Here is a 21,799-nt window from a genome sequence, read left to right on the forward strand (position 1 = left end):
AATGGCGACTGTCTCTAGTGAGGTATCGTGACAGTGAGGAACTGACACAGAGAGAGTGGTGAGTCCGTCTATAAGTCGATGGTTACGGCAGTCGATTAATAAATTATAATGACTTATAAAATCAACCCCTATTATCGGCTTGGTAACGTCGGCCACGATGAATCTCCAGCTGAAGTTCCTTCTTAGGCCAAAATCGAGGTAAAGTTGGGTGTAGCCATATGTAGCTATAACGGAATTATTAGCTGCGTATAACTCGTACCTGGTTTTAGGTCGCTGTCCTCTGGTTGCTGATTTTGGGAATACACATAAATCAGATCCTGTGTCTACCAGGAACTGTATCTTCGTTTTTCTATCAGTGACAAAGAGGCGGCCATTACACACTAGGCAGTCATTTGCCGCCACTATTGGCTGCCTATGCAGTTTTCCGACTTGAACGTGCATGGAGTCGTACACCGTTTGGCTGAAGCCCCGAACTTCCGATGATACCAGCAGACACTGTTGTTACGTGTTGTAGATCGCAAGCGGGATCCTGAATTAGTACGTCGATAGTTCGGTCGGTCTCTCGATCTTGACCGAGACTCCTCCTGTTGTTTAAGAATCAGCGTCTCTACTTGGCTTGTTAACTCCTCTACTCTACGGCACATAGTATTGAAGGCAGATTCCGGCACTGTTGATGTTGCCTGAGCAATGGTGGGTGGTGCAATGTCGTGCACGTGATCCACGAGGTCTGCAATGGTTTCGAGCGGGCTGTCCTTTTGCATGGCGACAATAGCTTGAAGGTTGGCTGGCAGACGACTCGACCAAATAGTACGCATCAGATCTTCACTTACAGCTTGACCGGCGAGACTCTGCAGGTGACGCAAGAATTGTGAAGGCTTCCGATCACCGAGCTCTTCATGCATCAGCAACTGCTTAATTCTACGTTCCTTAGATGTGGTAAGGCGCTTAATAAGTTCCGATTTCAATTTATCATATTTGTCCGAAGATGGTGGCGATACGATAATGTCTTTCACCTCGGCTGCGTACTGATGATCGAGTTGACTTATCACGTAATAAAATTTTGTATTGTCGGCCGTAATGTTTGACAAAATAAATTGACCTTCAATTTGCGCAAACCATACCTCCGGTTCTTCAGGCCAGAATGGTGGAATCTTGACGCCTACTCGGTATGTGTCGGTTCCGTTAGTCTGTTGTTCCATTTTTTATGATCCGTGTTGCGGTCGGTAGGTCACCAATGTAGTTGTTTGGACGAAATAAGTAACAACCAACTTGATTATATTATTGATTTTTATATAATAAGAGAATGACAGCAGAAATGAATGTGAGAAGTAAACGTAGCTGTCATGTCTGTATGTCCAGTGCGAAAGATAGAAAGAGGTGAAACATCTATGTACAATTAAATTAACCTACTTGATGGAGAAGAAAGTAATGATGTTGATAAATGGCTATGAGATGAATATTTACAATATTAATTTACAGACGCCACAAGATGATGGCTAAATGTAAAAATTATTGAAGCGTTTTGAAGTCGTAAGTTTAAATTCTTAATGCTATTTTATTAATCCTTATCTACATTTTTATCTAGATAATATAGAGTTGTAACAATGTTCTTATGATGAGTAAGTATATGAAACCCTGTTTGGGTGCAGCAAAGTTATATTGATAGCTAGTTAATATACATGCATTAATTACAATTTAAATGTCAGATTATATTTAATTAATTTACATATAATTGTTTGTTTTTAAATAGATTTGTCACGCAATAATTTCGATTTACATTAAACAAAATAAACAACAATTGAAAATATCATAAAAATATTTGAAGTCAGTCTAGTTATTTAGGTATATAATATTTATGTCAATCTGATTAATTATTTACAAGTCATGTGCGATTTGAACCGTGGCATGGCGCATTTTTTTATTTCAACTAGCTAAAAAGTCGTCAAATGAATAAAAACAATTTGCTATTAAATATTTTTTAGTTTAGTATGAAATAATTTATGTCTTTTCATTCTTACTGTCTTCTTGAATTTTATTATGAATTTGTATCGATTTATACAGTGGGCTATTCTTAAAAAAAAAAATGTTATTTTTGGTTCTGGTAATTCTATTTAATTATTGCGACGGGGGTTTTTTATATGATTTAATATTTTGTCTAACGTACGTAATTATCTAAATCAATACTTATATCATTTAAAAAAAAAGAATGTTGAATTTTGGTCAAATCTGATATCGGATCCATATTTAAATTGTATACGGATCTTCAAATATTGATTCTGAAAGCAATCGACCAAGTTACAAAGAAAATAAAAATGGCGGTCGTTTTGAATAATTCTGACATTGGACTTATATTTGAAATGTATACATATCGTTGGACATTGATTTTAAACACAATCTGTCAAATAACAATTGATCCATTAGATAATGTATATATAGTTGAATTTAAAATCCTCATTTTGAAATTATTTGAGAATGGTGGCTGTTTAATTAATAGTTCAAGTAATTGTGTCATAATGTAATTTAATTTAATAAGAATAACATGAAATAGTCTACATAATACTCAATAATATCTATGTGTAAATATTATATATATGTCGGTAGTTATTGCAATACTATATTTACATTGTTCTGCATAAAATGAGTAGCAGGATTGCCTGTATAAAATGAGTGACCTAATTATAATAACGAAATTAACTAAAGAGCATTTTAGCGAGGTTACCTCTCTATATAGTCGCAGCTGGTCGCGAGCGTAGCACCAGACAATAGGGGCCACGCTAGTTTAAAGTAGATCTCAAATCAAACAAATAAATCAAATAATTTTATCCGCAGGGGGTGACTAACGTTTCATCGTTCAATTTATAACCATAACCAGATTAGCCCCTAACTTATTTTTTAAATTTGATATATAATTTAAAATTACAGTGTAAAAAATGAATTTTTATGATGTTTTTTGTTTTGCTTATTCAAATTCCATATTTGAAAGGCAATATCGGGTATTGTGTTTGTAAATGAAATTTTTTTATTATGAAAGGTCAACAAAACAGATGTACAATGTGAAAGTGGATGACCTAGGTGAGACCTAGGATACGATCAGGGCATTAAGGGCGTTATGTTATATAAAGCAATGGTCATTGCTATACTTGTAATGCGGTCTTTTTAATCCCCTTAATAGATTATGTATTGTCTAAGGGAACAGGCAATAGTCTTCGGAATCGGTAGCGTGAGACTAATTATGAAATTGCAGGAAGTAAGAGATGATGCAAGGACTTGATGTCAAAATAGATTAATTGCATTATCAGAAACTTTTATTGTTGCGTTTGATATGAGATCTACGTTCAGCAGTAGTCCATAAATGGCTAAAATGATGGTTAGGAAGATACCTACGCAGAAAAGCTTACATCGCTCTTTGAAATCCAATTTAAAAATAGTGAGTACCTATCTAGCTAGCTATTTTACGTTTGTTTATTTGCACGAACTTGAAATGCAGAGTAGGTAGCTATTTAGATGTAGCCGTGATTGCATACCATGCGTGCTGCATCCCGCCGCGCGCCAGCGGCACAGCGATCGGCGCACGTGCACGCGCCGCGTACGTTCTATATTGGCATGTAATCCACGCGCTTGTGAGGTGTATCCCGGCCTCCGGGCGGGATCGCCCGCGCAACACATTTTGGATTTTGAACTCAATTCACTCAGTTGTGGCAACTCGAGCTGCTCGTACGCATGCGATAGTGTCGTGCGGTGCGTGTGTACTGCTTACGAACGTGAGATCGAAACTTTTGACGTTCAACGTTAAACAATTTATCGTTGTTGAAGAATTTTGTGAGTGAAATTGCTCGGGATAGGAGACACCTTTCTGAAAATAAATGTGTAGCAGGTGAGTTATATTCTGAAATATAATTTTAAGCGCCTAGTTATTTAAATTGCACAATTTTCTTTCTGCCTGTCAGCGTCAGTTTATTTGGAGCGTGTGGGTGCTTTGATGATCTGAATGTCCCAATTCCATTAGTGGCACGTCTTTCTAAGTAATTAAAAATCAATTGGCATAAAACACGTGACACGCAGGTCGCGGCTGCATTGTCGTATATTTTGGAAAATAAATTAATAAAAATAGCATTTAAATATATGTCAAAAATAGTTTTGTATTAATTTAGGCAAAATAAATCATTAGGGTCGTACACATTAACAGTTATACACAGTTATACCTTTTACGCACAGTAACGAGCTACACTACACTATATTAAGTTGATCGACGAGATAAATTGATCATGGCCAGGCCGTCCCAAGGGAAATAATCAGAGACGTTAATCGTTAAGCAAGTACTCACTCGTGATTACTTCAACTTATTCACTGTTCACTGGCTGCTGAGCACAGGTCGCCTTTCATATGGTAGCGACATCAGTCTGAGTTCGCTATCAGAGTACAAACATGTTACAAGTGTAGAAACAAAGGAGTGGGAAATGATGACAATATAGCTCCCAAAATTTATTACAATTCATATAATATAATAATTATTATTTTATTTCGATGGCGGTTAGGGGCACTATGCACAAAGTATTTTAATAATGAAGATTGGAGACGTCTAACATCGACTAAGAGCTCACTCTTAGTATTACGAGGACTTGAAGACACGACATGTCGCGGAGAGCTATGGTAAGGATTATGCACGTACTGTCGTTGCGGGATAGAATTTAAAACGAAAATGTTCATATAAGAACCAAGGGTAGTCTGAAGGATCAGCAAGCTGAAGTTGCAATGTCCTGTTGGACATGTAGTTCAAACAACAAATTTAATCGATTGCGATAAAAAGTTTTAGATAGGCCGGCAAGAGCAATATGGAGTGTACCCCATAAGACAGAGTGATATATGTTTTTGAGATAGAGTGATAGACGGGCTGTTCAGGACCACACTCTTTATGAAAATATGAGGGAAACTCACGACACGCATAGGTTGTAATGGAAATGATGGTGAGTGCGTGCGTCCGTGTCTGCGTGCGCGTTGTACGAGTGTGACACGAGTTCGTCAATACACCGATGCGGAAAGCGGGAGTTTATTGGGCGCGCGCAGCTGCGTTAAGATGTCGTTGTGACAACATGCGACGATATTTAGCTAACCTTTGGGCGGTATTCTGAGCGTGCTATTTGCGTGCTATACGATAGCGCAGAAATAGCCACTTGCAAATCTTGAACGACAAATCGGCATCCCCATCTAAAGCGAAGATAAGCGTTTAATTATTGCCTCGTTTTAAAACTCCAAAAGTAGTAGAATATATAAAACAATCGGTAGTTGTTATTTATGCAATCGCTAAAACGGTAATTGGTAGTGAATTTTAACTTCAAAGTTCGATATTGATAATGTGGAAAAGCTATAAATTTGATGTGGACAGCGCAGCATCAACACGACGTATCCAAAATAGAGTTATGTTCGCGTAGCAGCGGTGCGGGGCAACGACACTTGTTTAGAAGGGTACACCTGGCGCCGCCGTCGAGGCGCTGACTGTGTATGTGCTGTATTATAAATCATTAGAACAAAAGCGATCGGTGGCGCTACCACACTACAAGCGTGGAACCTGATTATGTTCCGAGATCACAGGCTTTCAGGAAACCTCTTTTGAAACATGTTCGTGAAATAAAAGTATTAGAATATCAAATCATCAAAACTAAGATTCGAAATAATCGTTAACCAAGAGTGGTTGGATTTCATTTTCTTATGGCTGTAATTTATATTTCTTTGCAAGTGTTAATCTCAAATATACAGAAACATTTTGTTGTTTATATTTATTAAACGCGTGTTTTGCGCAGGAATCATTATATCCTTAATTACTTACATTGTAATATATACCACATAAATGGCGGTGAACGGTTACTGAGTAAGCTACATGGATTGACGACGGAGTAAAGTAACATCTGGGGCACATTGGTATAATGTAATGACTATTGCAATTATAGTAGGCATTTGTAGTGCCTAAGAGCAAGATTGAGACATAGACACGATGTTCGCTTAATGCGAATAGTTTGCGACTATAAATAACTTGCAGATGGAAATTATAATGTGTCAGCTCATTTTCATTTCCGAGGAAATCGTAAGTGATGACTGAGGGATCCATTTCCTCAGATCACATCGAACTTGTGTAAGAGAAAGAAAATTTAAAAATTGTACCAAGCCACTTAGCAAGTATCGAAGTAGAAGGACGGAGCAATGGCTAGCAGTAACACTTTAATGAATTGCTTTTCGCATTGCCCACGCACACATGTCTAGGTACATATATTTATAAGCTATGTTTTATGTCCCAAAATTATTTGTTCTATTTATTGTTGACTGTCTTTAAATTGTAATTTGATGTTTGTATTTCAGATGCAAATAATTTTTTATCTATCTAACAGATTGTAATACACTGTGGGTCATCATTATCATATCAGCCTTTAATTGTCCACTGCTGAACATAGCCTTCTTCTTGGGGAGTTTTGCCAGTAGTTGCCACGCTTGGCAGGCGTCTTGGCAACCGCAGGTAGGCTATGGAGATGTTTTAAGAGGAACGCTGCTGTCCATCCCTCACCCTTCCTTAGTCGCCTCTTACGACACCCACGGGAATGGATGGGTTGGTCTATCCTATGCCGGGATCAAACGGCGAATCGTATGTGTTTAGAAATGTAATATGAATTGTATTTGTTGTTTACCAGAGTTAGTTCGTATGTACTTTCAATGTTCATTGTCGTTTTTACGTTGCACTCGCAAATGAACCATGATAATAATGTAGTTAATTTTAACCGTTTGTAATAAGACACGGGTTGTTTGTAAGGAGTGGGAGGTTTCGAGGAAAGCGATTCAATGTTAATGTGTTCCATCCAAACGTACCTATATTATTGATAAAATAAAATTAACACAAGTATTAGCAGGATGGATTTACGATTTATTTAATCGTAACCAGTCGTTTGCAGCCGCACCTGCAAGGGACCAGTTAAATGACGTTTTAGTATGAAATACTCTAAATATTTTTATAGACATCTCAACAGTGTCCTGTCGTCTTCGTTGGTAGACAAATTGTGATTGAATGATCAGTCGGCGATGTGTTGTGGTGTTGTGTGTACTTCAACATGTTATTGGCCGCAGCCTCCTGTATTTACGTGAACCAATTAATTTCAACGATAAAATATGAAAAACAGTGCACATGGGCGACATTAGAGTATAATAAGAGGGTGCGACATAAGTGGGATGTGTATGACGCGTGTGCCAGTTTCCCACGCCTGCTGATCACCCACCGCCGGCCGCCGGCGCTCACTCGACAGCTAAGATTTTTTTATAACAATAGTTTATGGTTCTTTACTATAAAAGTTGGTCAGTGCATAGTGCGTGAAATTGATATAGTACTTCTTTACTTCTACGTATACATTATTTTAATAGTATTGCTAATTTTATATTATCCTTATTAATAGGCGGGCAAAAATTATTTATTGGTCAGTAGTGGTAGTGGTGTCAGATGTGTGTTTAGCTCGTATTTTGCTTTGTATAATTATCAACCATAAGCCGCTTATTATCTATATTTTTCATTATACAAAATCTTTTCATATATAATCAACTTCAAAAAAGGAGATTCTCACTTCAGTTGTATTTTTTTAATGTTTATTACCTCACAACTTCATTATTTCTAAACCGATTTGGAAAACTCTTTTTTTATCGAACAAGAATAAATTGCAGATTAGTCCTAAAGAAATTTTATAAAAATCAGTTCAGTAATTTAGTTTTAGATAAAAACAATTGATTTTGTTACCATTGAAGTCGATTAAAAGTAACTGAGATCGAATAAAAGTGGAATGTGTGAACTCTATGTCTCAACACGTTTCAAAGGTGGTGAGGGATCGTTAGTAATGCGGACTACCAGTCTCATTGCTAGCGATATACGCTGTCAGGTCGACCTCCAAGTGGTCCCCCTGGAAACCATCGCCAGGGATATTCATAATAGATGACTATTTTCGGCATAACTAGTTTTAATTTTATTAAATTGAAGTTTTTTTTTTTTGTGGAAGAATAATCCTACATCAGTTTCGTGCATTTGAATGCTGTCAGACCTTAACGACGATCGTTAAAGGACGAACACACGCGGTCGAGATGTGAATCTTAAGACTTATAACGGCTGGTAAAGGCCAGTGGAAGAGAAAATGTTTTACTACGTAGTAATAGGAAGGCGAATCAATGATGAGGATGCAGCTAAAGTTTGTTACAGATTATGGACACATACGCATACATATATACATATGTGTGCTGCGCGCTGCGCCGGCCGGTGCGGGGCCGGGGTCGTGGTCGCGTGATACGCGCGCGCTGCACGCGGTCACCACAAACGATATTATCTCATAATCTCCGAACTCGGCGAGTCAACTTAATTAATTTACGCCCTCCGCCGTTATACTTGCGTTCTGCATTAATTGATATACGGATATGAGTTTTCAATTTACAAATAACTTTAATGCAGTAACTGACAGATGTTACATTTTTAATTAGTTCTTTTGATTGGATCTTGTCGGTAATTATAATTGTATATAATTAACAGTAATTTAATAAAATTAAGTATATCGTTGTTAAAAAAATACTACTGGATGTATTCCAATGATTATTATTATGATATTATTAAGTATAAACTAGCCAGGCTAATGTGTTAAGTGAATAGTGGTTGGTGTTTGTTATTACAAACACCAACATCGCTCGGCTCGACCACAGTTTGTAAGGAATTTGCTGATTAAAACGAGGTGTTATATTGACGAGTGTATTGCGACGACTAAATAAAAACTACAAAATATAGATAATAAATAAAAACTATAAAATATACGGGTGGTTGAGATAGGTACAGGCAAGAGTTGCCATTCATAATGTGAAGTAAGTAACAAACGATTTATGGATTCAACAGCGGTATTCTTATTCTTCTTCTTGCAGTGCCTCTCTAACTAGTGAAGGTAGGCTATCAGTTTACGGAATCTGTCCATGTCTCTTGTGAGGTGGGATAATCCGGCTGCACGTACAATCCCCGTCCACTCCAGGATGTTGTGGATCCAAGACTTTTCCCGTGATCTTGCCAGCAGTAACTTTGCCCATCATAATCACGTGTAAAAGGTGATATCTGTCGTGTCTGAGTACATGTCCAAGATACAAAGTTTTCTGAATTTTTTATGATGGGCAATAACTTGTGCTGTTGCTTAGTTTGTCATAGAAGCTCTGTATTGATCATTTTGTGTATCCAACTTATCCTCAATATCCATCTGTACGAGTATATCCTCCCATCTTATACGTCGGTCTCCTCCTTTCAAAACTAAAGCGATCCAAAACAGTATTGGAACGTTAATGGATTTGGTTTAGACATTGAATGAAGAATTGGAGTTTACTTGGTGTATTTCATCATATTTGTTAGTACATCATCCGCATTATTATCATTATTGTGTAATAAATACTTACATACGTTATCATATTAATAATTGAATAGTAGGTACTGGTTAAAAATATTAGTAGACTGTACGCAAACGTTGATGTCTTTTGCATGAAATACTTGTCGATAATACCCGCAAGGTCGATATGGCGTTGCGCGTTTACTATACCGCATTTTATATAACGTTTTAAATTCGGAGATTAGTTTCAAAACTCAATAGGAGCCGTTGATTCATATGCGCTGTTCGCGGTTGTGTCGCGAGCGGCACTTTAATTGAAAACTTGAGTAAGAGCCATATAAATAATTACAATATACTCGTATGTATGTATGTATGTATGAGTCACGATAGTTATTATTGAAAAATTTGATTTTATTATTTTTTACCTACTGGAAGTACAACAAATGTGGCCGAGCTGCAATGAACAAATTGTAAAATAAGTTTATGACAGTTCACGACCGTTTTATTTATTGTGTACTATAGCCTATGATACCTGCACAATGAAGACATAAAAAAGACATTTTGTTTATAAAAGTTCATTAAGCCGATTGATGATTCGTCAAAAAAAAAACTAACAAGAAATACATAGAAATAAAAATATTACCTTCTCTCACCTTTGGCAGATGGGTTAAAGAATAAAAAAGGTCAAATCTGTGATAGGATTCATTAATTGGAAGTTGACTGGGTTATGTTCTACCCCGTCAGTTCTACTGCCCGCTGTTCCACTGGAATTTATCGAAGTATTTTTCATTCCGTTGGAATGATTAATTTCTTAGAAATCCACATACAATAGCTACGAACAATATTTTGAACTATCATAAATTATAAATGAAAGAGTGCAGTCCATTTTTATTTTGAATAATTTATTTAATAATTAATTGGTTGTTTGTGCGGTTTGCGTCGCCTGCGAGAGCCGCGGCGATGGCGACGGGGCGCGCGCCGCGGGCGGCGACGGCCGCTCTCGGACTCTCTTTGAAACTCACTAATATTATTTGAATCAAGACAAGGGCAAGTAAAACACAATGCGTTTAAAATATATTTTCATTTAAAAGCTTTTCTAGTAGGAAGAGGAGAAATAAAAAGAGAGTTAATAAAATCATATATGATATTGGTAATATATGTATACTTATTGGTAGACTCATTAAAAATATCACAATATAAATATTATTTAAAATAATTGAATCACGATACAGGTTGCCACTGTTGCTGTGTGTTGACAGTAGCATTTAGAACAATGATTGCTTATTAGACTGCTTTGTATGCGAGAAGTAGGAAAACTAATGAAATAGGTAATTTTTAGGTGACATGACGATGAAACGTATACTAGATTTTAAGTTAGACCTTAAATACAACTGTGAAAATTGCATTTAATTTAGTGTAGTAGTGTTTGTGTGATGTCGGAACAAACACAAAGACGGTAAGATTTAATTAAAAAAAAAAAATCATGTGCGATCAGCGCGCGCTCCGGCAACGGCGGGGGTAGTGGTGGTGGGGCCGATTGTATAGTGGTATACAGTCATGTCGCCGGATGACGGGTTTTCTTCCCGAGTCGATATATCGGGAAAAGTTATCGCATACTATGATGATTGATATATAATAAATAATCACAATACAGTATGATTCACGATGGTTAGGTACCGTTCAATAAGTAGAGTATGCCTCCATATCCTGTAATATGTTAGCCATATCTCACTGTTTAAGTCGGTGTATTTGAAAATAGTATGAATATGAACGAGCCAGTGATTGTTGCAGGGCCCGCTCGGTCCTCGCGGCCGCTGCAGCTGGTTGACTGACTGGCTCCGAGCCCGCGCACCAGCCCGCCGCACCAGCTCTCGTCATGGGCGTATACGACGCCCTGCTGCTCATAGCGGCTCTACCCGCACTCGCTGGTAAATAGAAAACATATTCCCATTTTATCTGAGCGACGAACAAAGAAATCTATAATGTTATTTTATTTCTATAAAATATTAGTTTTTACCCATGGCCTCGTCCACCATATTGAGATAAGTTGATTGATTAGCTGAAAAAGTAGTTTATGTCCTTCCGTATCATAAATAGTAACGCCAAGGAAACTATTAATTTCTTGTTTATTATTTAAGGACTTCACAGTTGCGTATTGTATTCGTATGAATCATCTGTCAATTGTAATAGAACTCATTAAAATATATTTAATCAGCACCCGCCGACAACATATTGCCACTTGACAAATAGTTGCGGAATGAGACTGGGATGGGCGTTGATTGGTAATGAGAAAAAAACAGTGACATTGTATTGCGCCAGATGTGCATGGCGGCCTGTGAGCGGCGAGCGGGCCGCCGCGGTCGCCGCTCACAGGCCGCCGCTCACGCTGCACAGAATTCCTGTAAAAGCTTTTATTAGAAACAGGCGTGCTTTCGTAAAAGTTACTAATACGGTTCACACGAATCAATTACATTTCAGTCCTGCAGTTTACAAAGTTTATATATTAACCTACATCAATGTTTAGTAAATTACGAGCTGTTTCCAATTGTGAAAGTATAAGAAAAGATTGATGATAAAAGTGTAGTGCGATAGACTCGTATCTAAATTAAAACTAAGCTGCGTGCTCTATTGAATAAGTATGAAGTTATTTTTGTACGGCGATCATGTTCCGTGACATTTTTTAAGCGAATTGAAAAAGAGGACGTTTTTTTTCGCCTGTATTTCTTCATTTGTCTATATCCACCGATTCTGAACCGATTAGTTTTGCGTTTTGAAGTAAATAAGAAATATTTTCGTGTTACATTAACTTTGATAACATTGAAGTAGATGTTTTTGTAGGGAAAAGTGTTCAACTATCAGTTTCATGAGTAGGTGTTGTATATACCTACATATAGGAAGTTTAAACAAGTATTACAAAAAAATACTCGTTATGGTATGGTATGGTATGGTATGGTGTGGTATGATATGGCAGGCGACGGGCAGGCGTGCTGGGCGGCGTGTTCAGAAGGATAATAAATTCGTGCGTTAGGAGCGCTGCCTGCCCGCTGCTGATTCACGCGCCAGTTTTAACGTTATTGATAAAGACTGACATCTGACAAACATTCGGTTTGAAAAACCAAAGTTATTTCTGGACGTGACGACGTCTTCGAACCCAAGATTTCAATACTCATTTATTATTCAGCTCTATTAATTGCGCGGTAATGTATTCCTAATTGATCTCTGTGTGTAAAATATTTAGTCAGGGTGCGCAACTGCGCGCGCGGATTATCTATGTGGCGCGTGGGCCGAGGTCGTGCGTTACAGGAATGCCCGCACTTCCTACAACTTGTCCCGTGTCAGCGCGGCCGCCTGGCCGCTTACAAACTGTGCCACAGTGCCACTACGAACGGAACAAATAGGACGTAGTGTAAACAAATTTAATTGCGCCCTTTCATCTTTGCTGTGTCGTTATCCTATATTGCTCAGTAATTATCTTATATACAATGAGCCTATAATTTCTGAGTGACGTTTGGGAGAATCTGTTGACCTACTTAAGAAACTAAGGCCGGAAATCTTTTATTGAATCTATTTGTTACTAGCTTTTATCCGCGACTTCTTTCGCGTGGCCGGGACATATTTAAAAAGTAGCCTCCATCCCATACAGTACCGATTGTGGTCACCCATCCTAGTAGGGACCACGGGGGGGAAAGGATTGCTAGCAATGGAGTTTGACAGACCCATTGCTAGCAATATGCTATTAGGTCGACCTCCACGTGATTCCTCCTGGAAACCATCGTGAACAATTCTTGTTGGATTCGTCATGATGGGCCAACTGTCCTGTTTCATCCTCACCCATGATCCTTCATTGGTGTCCCACCGGTGTACGAGTATACCGATAGCGCCGGTGGGGTTATCATTCCATTATTATCCATTAAAAAAAGTAGGAACCACGGTCGAGGTTGCTTTACTTGCAGTAGCGCTACGACCTCTAAGCAATTACTCACTCCTCACTGTATTATATACTTAAATAATAATTACGTACCTAATATCTTTTTAAATTTTGAACCAAATCAATTGATCCGTTATTTTATAACATTTTATACGTAATTCTTTAGATTGATATTACTTTTTTTGTTTATAAACTGATTGAAATAAAACAAACACTAAATGTTAAATGAACGTGCCCGATATCCAATTACACGGAGCAAATATAAAAAGAGTGCATAAATTTAAATACCTAGGGCACTATGTTACTGATGACCTTAAAGATCAAACTGATGTCGAAAGGGAGCGTAGGGCATTGGCTGTTAGATGTAACATGTTGGCTCGCAGGTTTGCCCGTTGTAGTGAAGAAGTAAAAATCACTCTCTTCAAAGCATACTGTCAAACATTCTACACGAGCAGTCTGTGGGTTAACTGCACACAGGCCTCACTCAGTGCCCTACGAATCCAGTACAATAATAGTTTTAGAGTGCTGTTGGGGCTACCTCGCTTTTGTAGCGCTTCTAGCATGTTTGCTCAATCTCGTGTAGATGAGTACTACGCTGTAAGGAGAAAGAGAACCGCATCATTGCTAAACAGGGTTAGGACAAGCACCAACAGCATTCTAAAAGTAATAGGCGAGAAATATAACTCGCCTATAATTGGGCATTTCATTCAGATGCTGATCTAGTCGGCTGGGTCACATCTGGGTGAACTGCTTAATTAAATTAATTTGTTTTTCTTTTTTTTTACTAACATAGTTTGTAAGAAAATTGTTACTAACAAAATTGGACCGCATTGTAGTCTGGATAATAAAGTATTATTATTATTATTATTAAATGGAGTAAATGTTAGTGAAAATCGCATTGAAATCGGTTAAGTCGTTTCTGAGATTACAAACAGACAAAAATTCTAAAAAATCATTGTTTTACGATCTATTGCGTTCATAAAGTTAATAGTTTTTTTATATATCTTCCATGTAAAGACAGCGACCAGATACGATTTTATTATATGTATTGATTGTGGTAGTTTAGTAGACAGACAGTGCTTGATAAATGAATTGAACAAAACTGTATAATTTTAATTCGACACGGGTTTGATATTTTTTTTTTTTTACAACACAGGGGGCAAACGAGCATGCGGCTCACCTGATGGTAAGTGACTACCGCCGCCCATGGTCACCCACAACACCTACGGCATTGCAGGTGTGCTGCCGGCCTTTTAAAAAGGAATATGCTCTTTTCTTGAAGGTTATGTTGTCGTATCGGTTCGGAAATACTGCTGCTGGAAGTTGATTCCAAAGAGTGGTTGTGCGTGGAAGAAAGTGTCTTGAAAAACGCACGGTGGAAGACCGCCACTCGTCCAGATGGTTGGGATGAAATTTTAGTTTATGGCGGGTTGTACGATGGTGAAAATCTGCAGCAGGTATCAATCCGAACAATTCTTCAGAGCACTCCCCATGATAAATTCGGTAGAAGATGCACAGAGATGCAACATCTCTACGCAGTTTCAGTGGGTCGAGCCGGACAGTAAGACGCCGATCGTCAACAATTCGAGCTGCCCGACTTTGAATGCGGTCTAACGGAAGGAGTTGGTACTGTGGCGCTCCTGCCCACAGGTGAGAACGGTATTCCATGTGTGGCCTCACTTGAGCTTTATACAGTTTCAGGCGGTTTTCTGGCGTGAAATACCGTCTCACCCTATTGAGCACCCCCAACTTTTTGGAAGCTATCTTAGCTTTTTCCTCCAGATGACCGCAAAACTGGACGTCGCTAGATATATCGACGCCAAGAATCCCCAGACTCGACTTATTATCAAGGGAAGTGCCCTGAAAGTGAGGTGATACGACAAACGGTGTCTTTTTTGCGGTGAACGCGCAGACTTGTGTCTTCTTAGGGTTAAAGTGAACAAGATTGCGTTCACCCCAGATCGAAACTTTATCGAGTGAAGTTTCGATTTCAGACACAAGTCTGTTCCGGAGCTCATCGGTATGTGCCCGCGAGATCTTTGCATGACCGGTGTATAATGCATCTCCTGTACTGTCGTCCGCATAACAATGAATATCACTGATCTGTAACATATCATTGATATGCAGAAGAAACAGTGTCGGAGATTGTACACAGCCTTGCGGGACACCAGCATTCACAGGTTTTAAGTCAGAGCATGCTCCGTCGACTACGACCTTAATGCTACGTTCCTTAAGAAAGCTGGCGACCCAACTGCACAATCTCGCAGGCAACCCAAACGAAGGTAGTTTTGAGATTAGTGCCCTATGCCACATGATATGGCAGAGAGTACTCTTGTTCTTATGATAAAAAAGCTGACTATTGACGCAATCGATCGACTACTATTGAATCGATATTACAAGTTTGTTAATATATTTAAAGTCATTGTGAGTTAATTATATGTTATGAAATATATCGTGCGATGTTATCGGATGGTGTGATGATAATTTTAAACGACTTTTTTTTTAAACGATTTTAAAAAGTAAGTTCTTAATTTTATGTGCCTTATCTTATTTATCTGATTAGAATTTGTCAGTTTATTTTGCAATCGATAGCGATTACCTCCCTAGTCGGTTTCATGTTAATTTATTAATGATATAAGAAGCAACTTTTAAACCATAATGTCCAATCTTTATTGAGCATTCCATATTGCCCCCAACGGGCGTGTCGTATGGTGGCAGCGCACGGTCGCCGCGTGGTATGTGTGTCATACAGCACGCTGATGACACGTGCTATTTCTGGCGCCCCCTACGCTGACCGGCAGCCATTCACAAGGCGGCAAATTACTTTCTAATAATAACAAAATGCCATATTGTTTCTGATTATGTTTGAGTCTTGACTTATACTATACACCATATGCTAACATTTAAAGTAAAGTAGTTTATCGTTTCGGCTCATTGTATCTATTGCTTACTCGTTGCTCAACACAGACGTCTCCCGTAATGATTTCACCATATGTACTTGAATACCTGTTTGTTATTCTTGGAATCTTGATGTCATCTATTTATTAACATCATTTAAGTAATTTTGTAGTCTACTAGCGACCCGCCCCGGCTTCGCACAGGTGCAATACTAATACATACTAAATATACGTACCTACTACAGGATGTCCTTACAAACAACGTTTACAGCTTTTTTGTAATATAAACGCAAAAAAATGTGTTTATTTACGACATCACATAAGAAACCTCTAAATTTGTCAGTGTTCCTCTATTATGCATGTATTATACATATAAACCTTCCTCTTGAATCATTCTATCTATTAAAAAAAAACCGCTTCAAAATCCGTTGCGTAGTTTTAAAGATTTAAGCATACATAGGCACGGACAGACAGCGACAGCGACTTTGTTTTATACTATGTAGTGGTGATAAGTTGGTTGCATTTTGCATGTAAGGATGTTATTGTTATAGCAATACTCGGTGGCCGCTGGCGCAGGCTTTCAGTTCATTGAGTCTAGCATCAAATTGATGACAACGATGGATTTCAAAGCCTCGTGTCTTGAATTATACAAGAGCTCTCCAGTCCGGGCAATTGGCTACCAAATCCTTCTACTGTGAGGGTTTAATATTGCAGCTTATCATATGGCGTTTAAGTGCATTATAGGGATATGTATACACAATACATAATTGGACAAAAACTTGAAATAAAATCATCTAACAAGCATGCTTAGCTATCGTGGTAACAGACCACACGGCAGCAGTGTCCTGTTCTTAAGAGAATAGATCATTGCCATTAGTGGCACGTTAATGGGATATGGACGAATGGGTTATGTTTCAATCAATTCAACTGATCGGTTATTTTATAGCATTATATATGTGATTTTTTAGATTGATATAACTTTTTTCTTTATAAACCGATTGAAATACAACAAACGCTAAATGTTAAGTGGAGTAAACCGCAATGCACTAGTGAAAACCGCATTCAAATCAGTTAAGCTGTTTCTGAGATTAGTGCGCACAAAACGTACAAATAAATCAAATTTGGGACGCAGAGTTTTGTCTTCGTTTGTCGTTTTAAACTGGCGAATTAAATTGCATGCTTTCTATTGTAAGAGCATTATTTCAGTAATCGATTGCAATCTGAAATAATCTTGTACGTCGTTTTCTTTGTTGTATATTTATCTAAATAGTTCCAAGTTCTAACTCTTGTTTCGTGCTCTTTGTTCTTTTAGTGTATGTTATGGGTATTATTATATGAACTTAATGACAGTTTTGTATATAAATTGCCTCATGTATGTGTGTGTGTGTGTGTGTGTGGTGAGCGCATGTGCTGGCCGCACGTGCGCGTTGCTCGATTCGCTCGCAACCGGCGCCCGCATCCTGCATCCGCTTGATTCATCTTCTTTATGTTAAACACGCACCTACCGTGCACCATGCACCATGCACCACGCACCACGCACCACGCACCGGCTCGACCGAACAATACATTTGGTGTGGCATTCTTGTTAGTAAGTCAAAATACATACAGAATATCCTCGTAAAGTTTCTAGAACGGAAGTGATGCCTAAGTTTGTGTGATTTAATTAATCAGGGTTAATGGGTGAAGATGAAATGGCGACCCCGTCTGCGCTATTGGTATACGCTGGCGGGGCACCAGTGAGTGATGATAGGTGAAGATAAAGGTTAGGTCAGTTTTTTTTCAAGTGAAAATGGAATGGTAACCCCGCCCAGCGCGGGTGAGGTTACCATTCCATCAGTATACACCGACGAGGCACTAGTGGAAGATGATAGATGAGAATGAATGCAGGTCAGTTGGCCCATTATGATGAATTCGACAAGAAATAAACATGATGGTTTCCAGGGGGAACCGAGTGGAGGTCGACCTGAGAGGGTATATTGCTAGCAATGGGGCTATTAGACCCCATTACTAACAATCCCTTCCCTCCAAGTTAGGTCAGTTAGCCCATCATGACGAATTCCACAAGAATTAACCAAGATGGTTTCCAGGGGGAATTACGTTCGACCTGGCAGGGTATATTGTTAGCAATGAAACTGTTACATTCCCATTACTAACAGTCCCTTCCCCCCAATTAACTAATTATGGTCACAAAACAGTAGACGTAAACAACATGGCGCAAGTCTCCTCCGTTAGAGAAGAATTATCAGCCTTCTATAACCAGACTGGCCTAGCACGTCGGTTTAAAGATTTTTTTCTCTTGCACTGGTGCTTCATGATTTGTCTTTTAGTCGCGTCTTATGACCTCTTGGGGAGGAAAAGTAGTTTGTCGTTAGTCTGTTGAAAGTTTTTAGAAAAAAAAAATATAGTCTCGATAGTGCACGAGTATGAGCCCGCTAGTTGATAATAAAAACATTAACACATTTAGATTCAGGTAGTGGTTAATATAAAGTGGCTGTTTCCTAGAGAACTTTCTGAAAAGTTCGACGAGGTACCTTGGGTAATATGAACAATAAAAAAAAGTAAACATTTTATTGCGTAACATACAATAGGTCAGTGCAGAAGTAAACAAATTTAGAAGTACATAGGTACGTACCGACAATGCTTGTGAGACGAGTTGACACTAGTGAGCTGAGGGTTTGAAACTGCGCGAGTACAGGGTGTTGTTCACATTTTCAATTGTATCCAAGTCGGTGTTCCACTCTTTACACACTCGGAGAGAATGCACGTAAACTTTGTGTTGACATTTTAATGGCTTTATTCACACAATCGAGAAGTGTTCGAGCGTAATATTATTATGAGAGCTAGGGTTGACAAAAGTCGACACCTGCATTTTTACTATTTTCTGTTGGTTGTTATGTCAGCATGTAGCTGTATAATTTATATATAATGACCGTTAGTGACATATATACATATACACCACGATTTTAGGTGTTTATTTCAATAAAAAACAAGAAAAAAAAAGCTTTTGATCGCGTTTCTTGGAGTAAATATTACTACAGATTCACTGATTAGGCTCCCCTTGTCAGAATTTGTTATAAATAACACTATACTAAATTATAGAATTTAAATATGTCCCGCTTCAATCATTTACATTTACAGGACATTGATTTTTTATTTTAAAAAATCAACGTTGTAAATTATTTATTATTATTTTTAGATCAATCAGTCAGTATATTCTACTTCGAGTTATTTTTCGGTTAAGTAGAATTGTCAATATAATATACAGAATTATGATACGTCTATTTAAAAATGCTCATCTCTAAATATTTTTTTCGGTTTTTCCGATCTCGCCCGTCCCTAGTAAATGCGGTGACGTGGAGAGCGAGTAGAGAGTGCATCGGACATAAATACCCCGCGTGCAGTATCCTCGGTGCGCTAATAATAATAATAAATAATAATATTTATTTAATTAGACAACATAAGGCCCATTTTGTTAGTTACAAATTGACTTAACCTATGTTAGTAAATGAGCGGTCATAACGCTCTTACATTGATAACCTGTCCCACCCAATATTTTAGGATGGGACAGTCCATTTTATCAGCAATTGTCTTCAGGACACTGTTTGAGCTAACACGCACCCTACCCAACAGCGAAACAATTCGTTTGCGTCGTATTGCGTAAAAATCATCTGTACGCTCCCGTGCAAACATGTGTGACGCACTACAGTGACTAGGTAGCCCCAACAGTGCCCTGAAGGCATTATTGTATTGGACTCGAAGAGCATTGTAAGTTTTTTGACTATAGTTGACCCACAAGCTACTTGTGTAGAACACCTGACAAAAAGCTTTAAACAGGGTTATTTTTACTTGTTTTGTACATCTAGTAAACCTGCGGGCCAACATGTTACTTCTAACTGCCAATGCTCTTCTTTCTCGTTCTATATCCAGGTCATCTTTTTAAGTATTTGCAATAATGTGACCGAGATATTTAAAATCAGTTACCACGTCAAGTACATTTCCATTAAGTGATATAGGAGGCACATACTTCGGTTTTTTATGTCTAGATACAAATGTCATAATTACACTTTTGCTAGAATTATATACCAGACCATGGTTTTTCGCGTATGCTTCACACACAGCTAGCATTTTTCTTAAAGCTCCAATTGAGGGGCTCAGCAGTACCATGTCGTCGGCATAGCTTATGTTATTGACGCTTACTCCATCAATATAACACCCAGCATGCATTTCGCTGAGCTCCTCAATTAGGCCATTTACATACATATTAAACAAGTTGGGTGAAGTCAGCCCACCCTGCCTTACTCCGCATTTTAATCGGTATGAGTCTGATAGAGTATCATTCCACCTCACCTGATTACTTTGATTATTATACCAATACTCAAGAACTCTAACTAACTCTGTAGGAAGCGTAGTCTTATCAAGTTTACTCCATAAAAGATCATAAGATACCATATCAAAGGCTTTACTTAAATCCAAGAAACATGCATAGACTGGAGTGGATCTGTCTGTGTAATATCTGACCGTATGCTTGAGACACAGAATGGCCGATTCAGTCGACACCCCCTGCCTGAAGCCAAATTGAAGGTCATGCAAGTTTAGATGTCGTCTAAGTTGCGTATCAAGTAAACCGTCAAACACCTTGGCTGTTATTGTAGCCAGTGATATAGGTCTGTAATTACCGCTGTCCGATACATCTCCCGTCCTGTTCTTAAGTATTGGTACAACAATCGTTTTCAACATATCCTCTGGTAGGTATGTATGCCCAATACAAAACGTGTATAACATTGAGAGCACCCTGGGCAAATGGTCCCCAGCTGCCTGAAAATGCTCTATACTAAGGCCATCATGCCCAGGGGACTTTCCTCTTTTCATGTTCTTTATAATAAATTCAATATCTTTACATGTAAAATTATGCATTTGACCTACTATCTTTTTACTACAAGCATTTGTAGTCGACTGTAAGTTTTGTTGACCTAAAGGAGATGTTACTCTAAAATAATTTTTAAACATATTAGCTATTTGTTTAGGACAATTAATACCATTAATATTTACAGGAAAATTAGTTTTACCGTTAAGACTATTTGTCGCTCTCCAAAATCCACTAAAGTCACTTCTGGAGCGGCAAAGAGCAATTATATCCATTTTTATTTGGTCTTGGTTATTTTGACACCATTTTAGTTTACTTTTAAATCTCTTACGACTCTCATACATTTCTTTATACATAATACCCTCAGTTGGTTTACCATATAATTCCCATATCGAAAACTTTATTCTAGCCTCATTATGTGCCTCCCTTACATATTTATTCCAACCAGTTACACATCTTCGCCGCCCAACAGGCCTGTCGTGACTTCGAGCTGCAGCTTCTGCTAATGTATTTACTATATTACTGTATAATTGGTTTATTATGGTCTTATGAATAGGATCACTGCACTCTCTATCACAACAATTAGCAAGCTCAGATGGGAACTCAATTTCACTTAACTTTTTATTACAATAATTATTATATAATTGTATCTGTTCATAGTCTCTAATTCCCCACAATATTTTATTACAATGTCTTCCATTTATTGCTATTTTTGATTGCAATATATTTATGTTACATTTTA

General features: G+C 38.0%; 1 protein-coding gene across 1 annotated transcript in view; it reads left to right on the plus strand.

Annotated features, from left to right (window-relative positions):
* Window positions 1-3,512: 3,512 nt before the first annotated feature.
* LOC113515897 (hemicentin-1-like) overlaps window positions 3,513-21,799 on the plus strand; it is a 29,393-nt gene continuing 11,106 nt past the window's right edge. The window contains exons 1-2 of the mRNA XM_052899429.1: window positions 3,513-3,874; window positions 11,160-11,296. Coding sequence (XP_052755389.1) covers window positions 11,245-11,296 — 52 coding nt within the window. The 5' untranslated portion in view covers window positions 3,513-3,874; window positions 11,160-11,244. The remainder of the gene's footprint in view (window positions 3,875-11,159; window positions 11,297-21,799) is intronic.

Source organism: Galleria mellonella, unplaced genomic scaffold (genome assembly GCF_026898425.1).
Source record: "Galleria mellonella isolate WM207_F2 unplaced genomic scaffold, CSIRO_AGI_GalMel_v1 utg570, whole genome shotgun sequence".
Taxonomy (NCBI): Eukaryota; Metazoa; Arthropoda; class Insecta; order Lepidoptera; family Pyralidae; genus Galleria; species Galleria mellonella.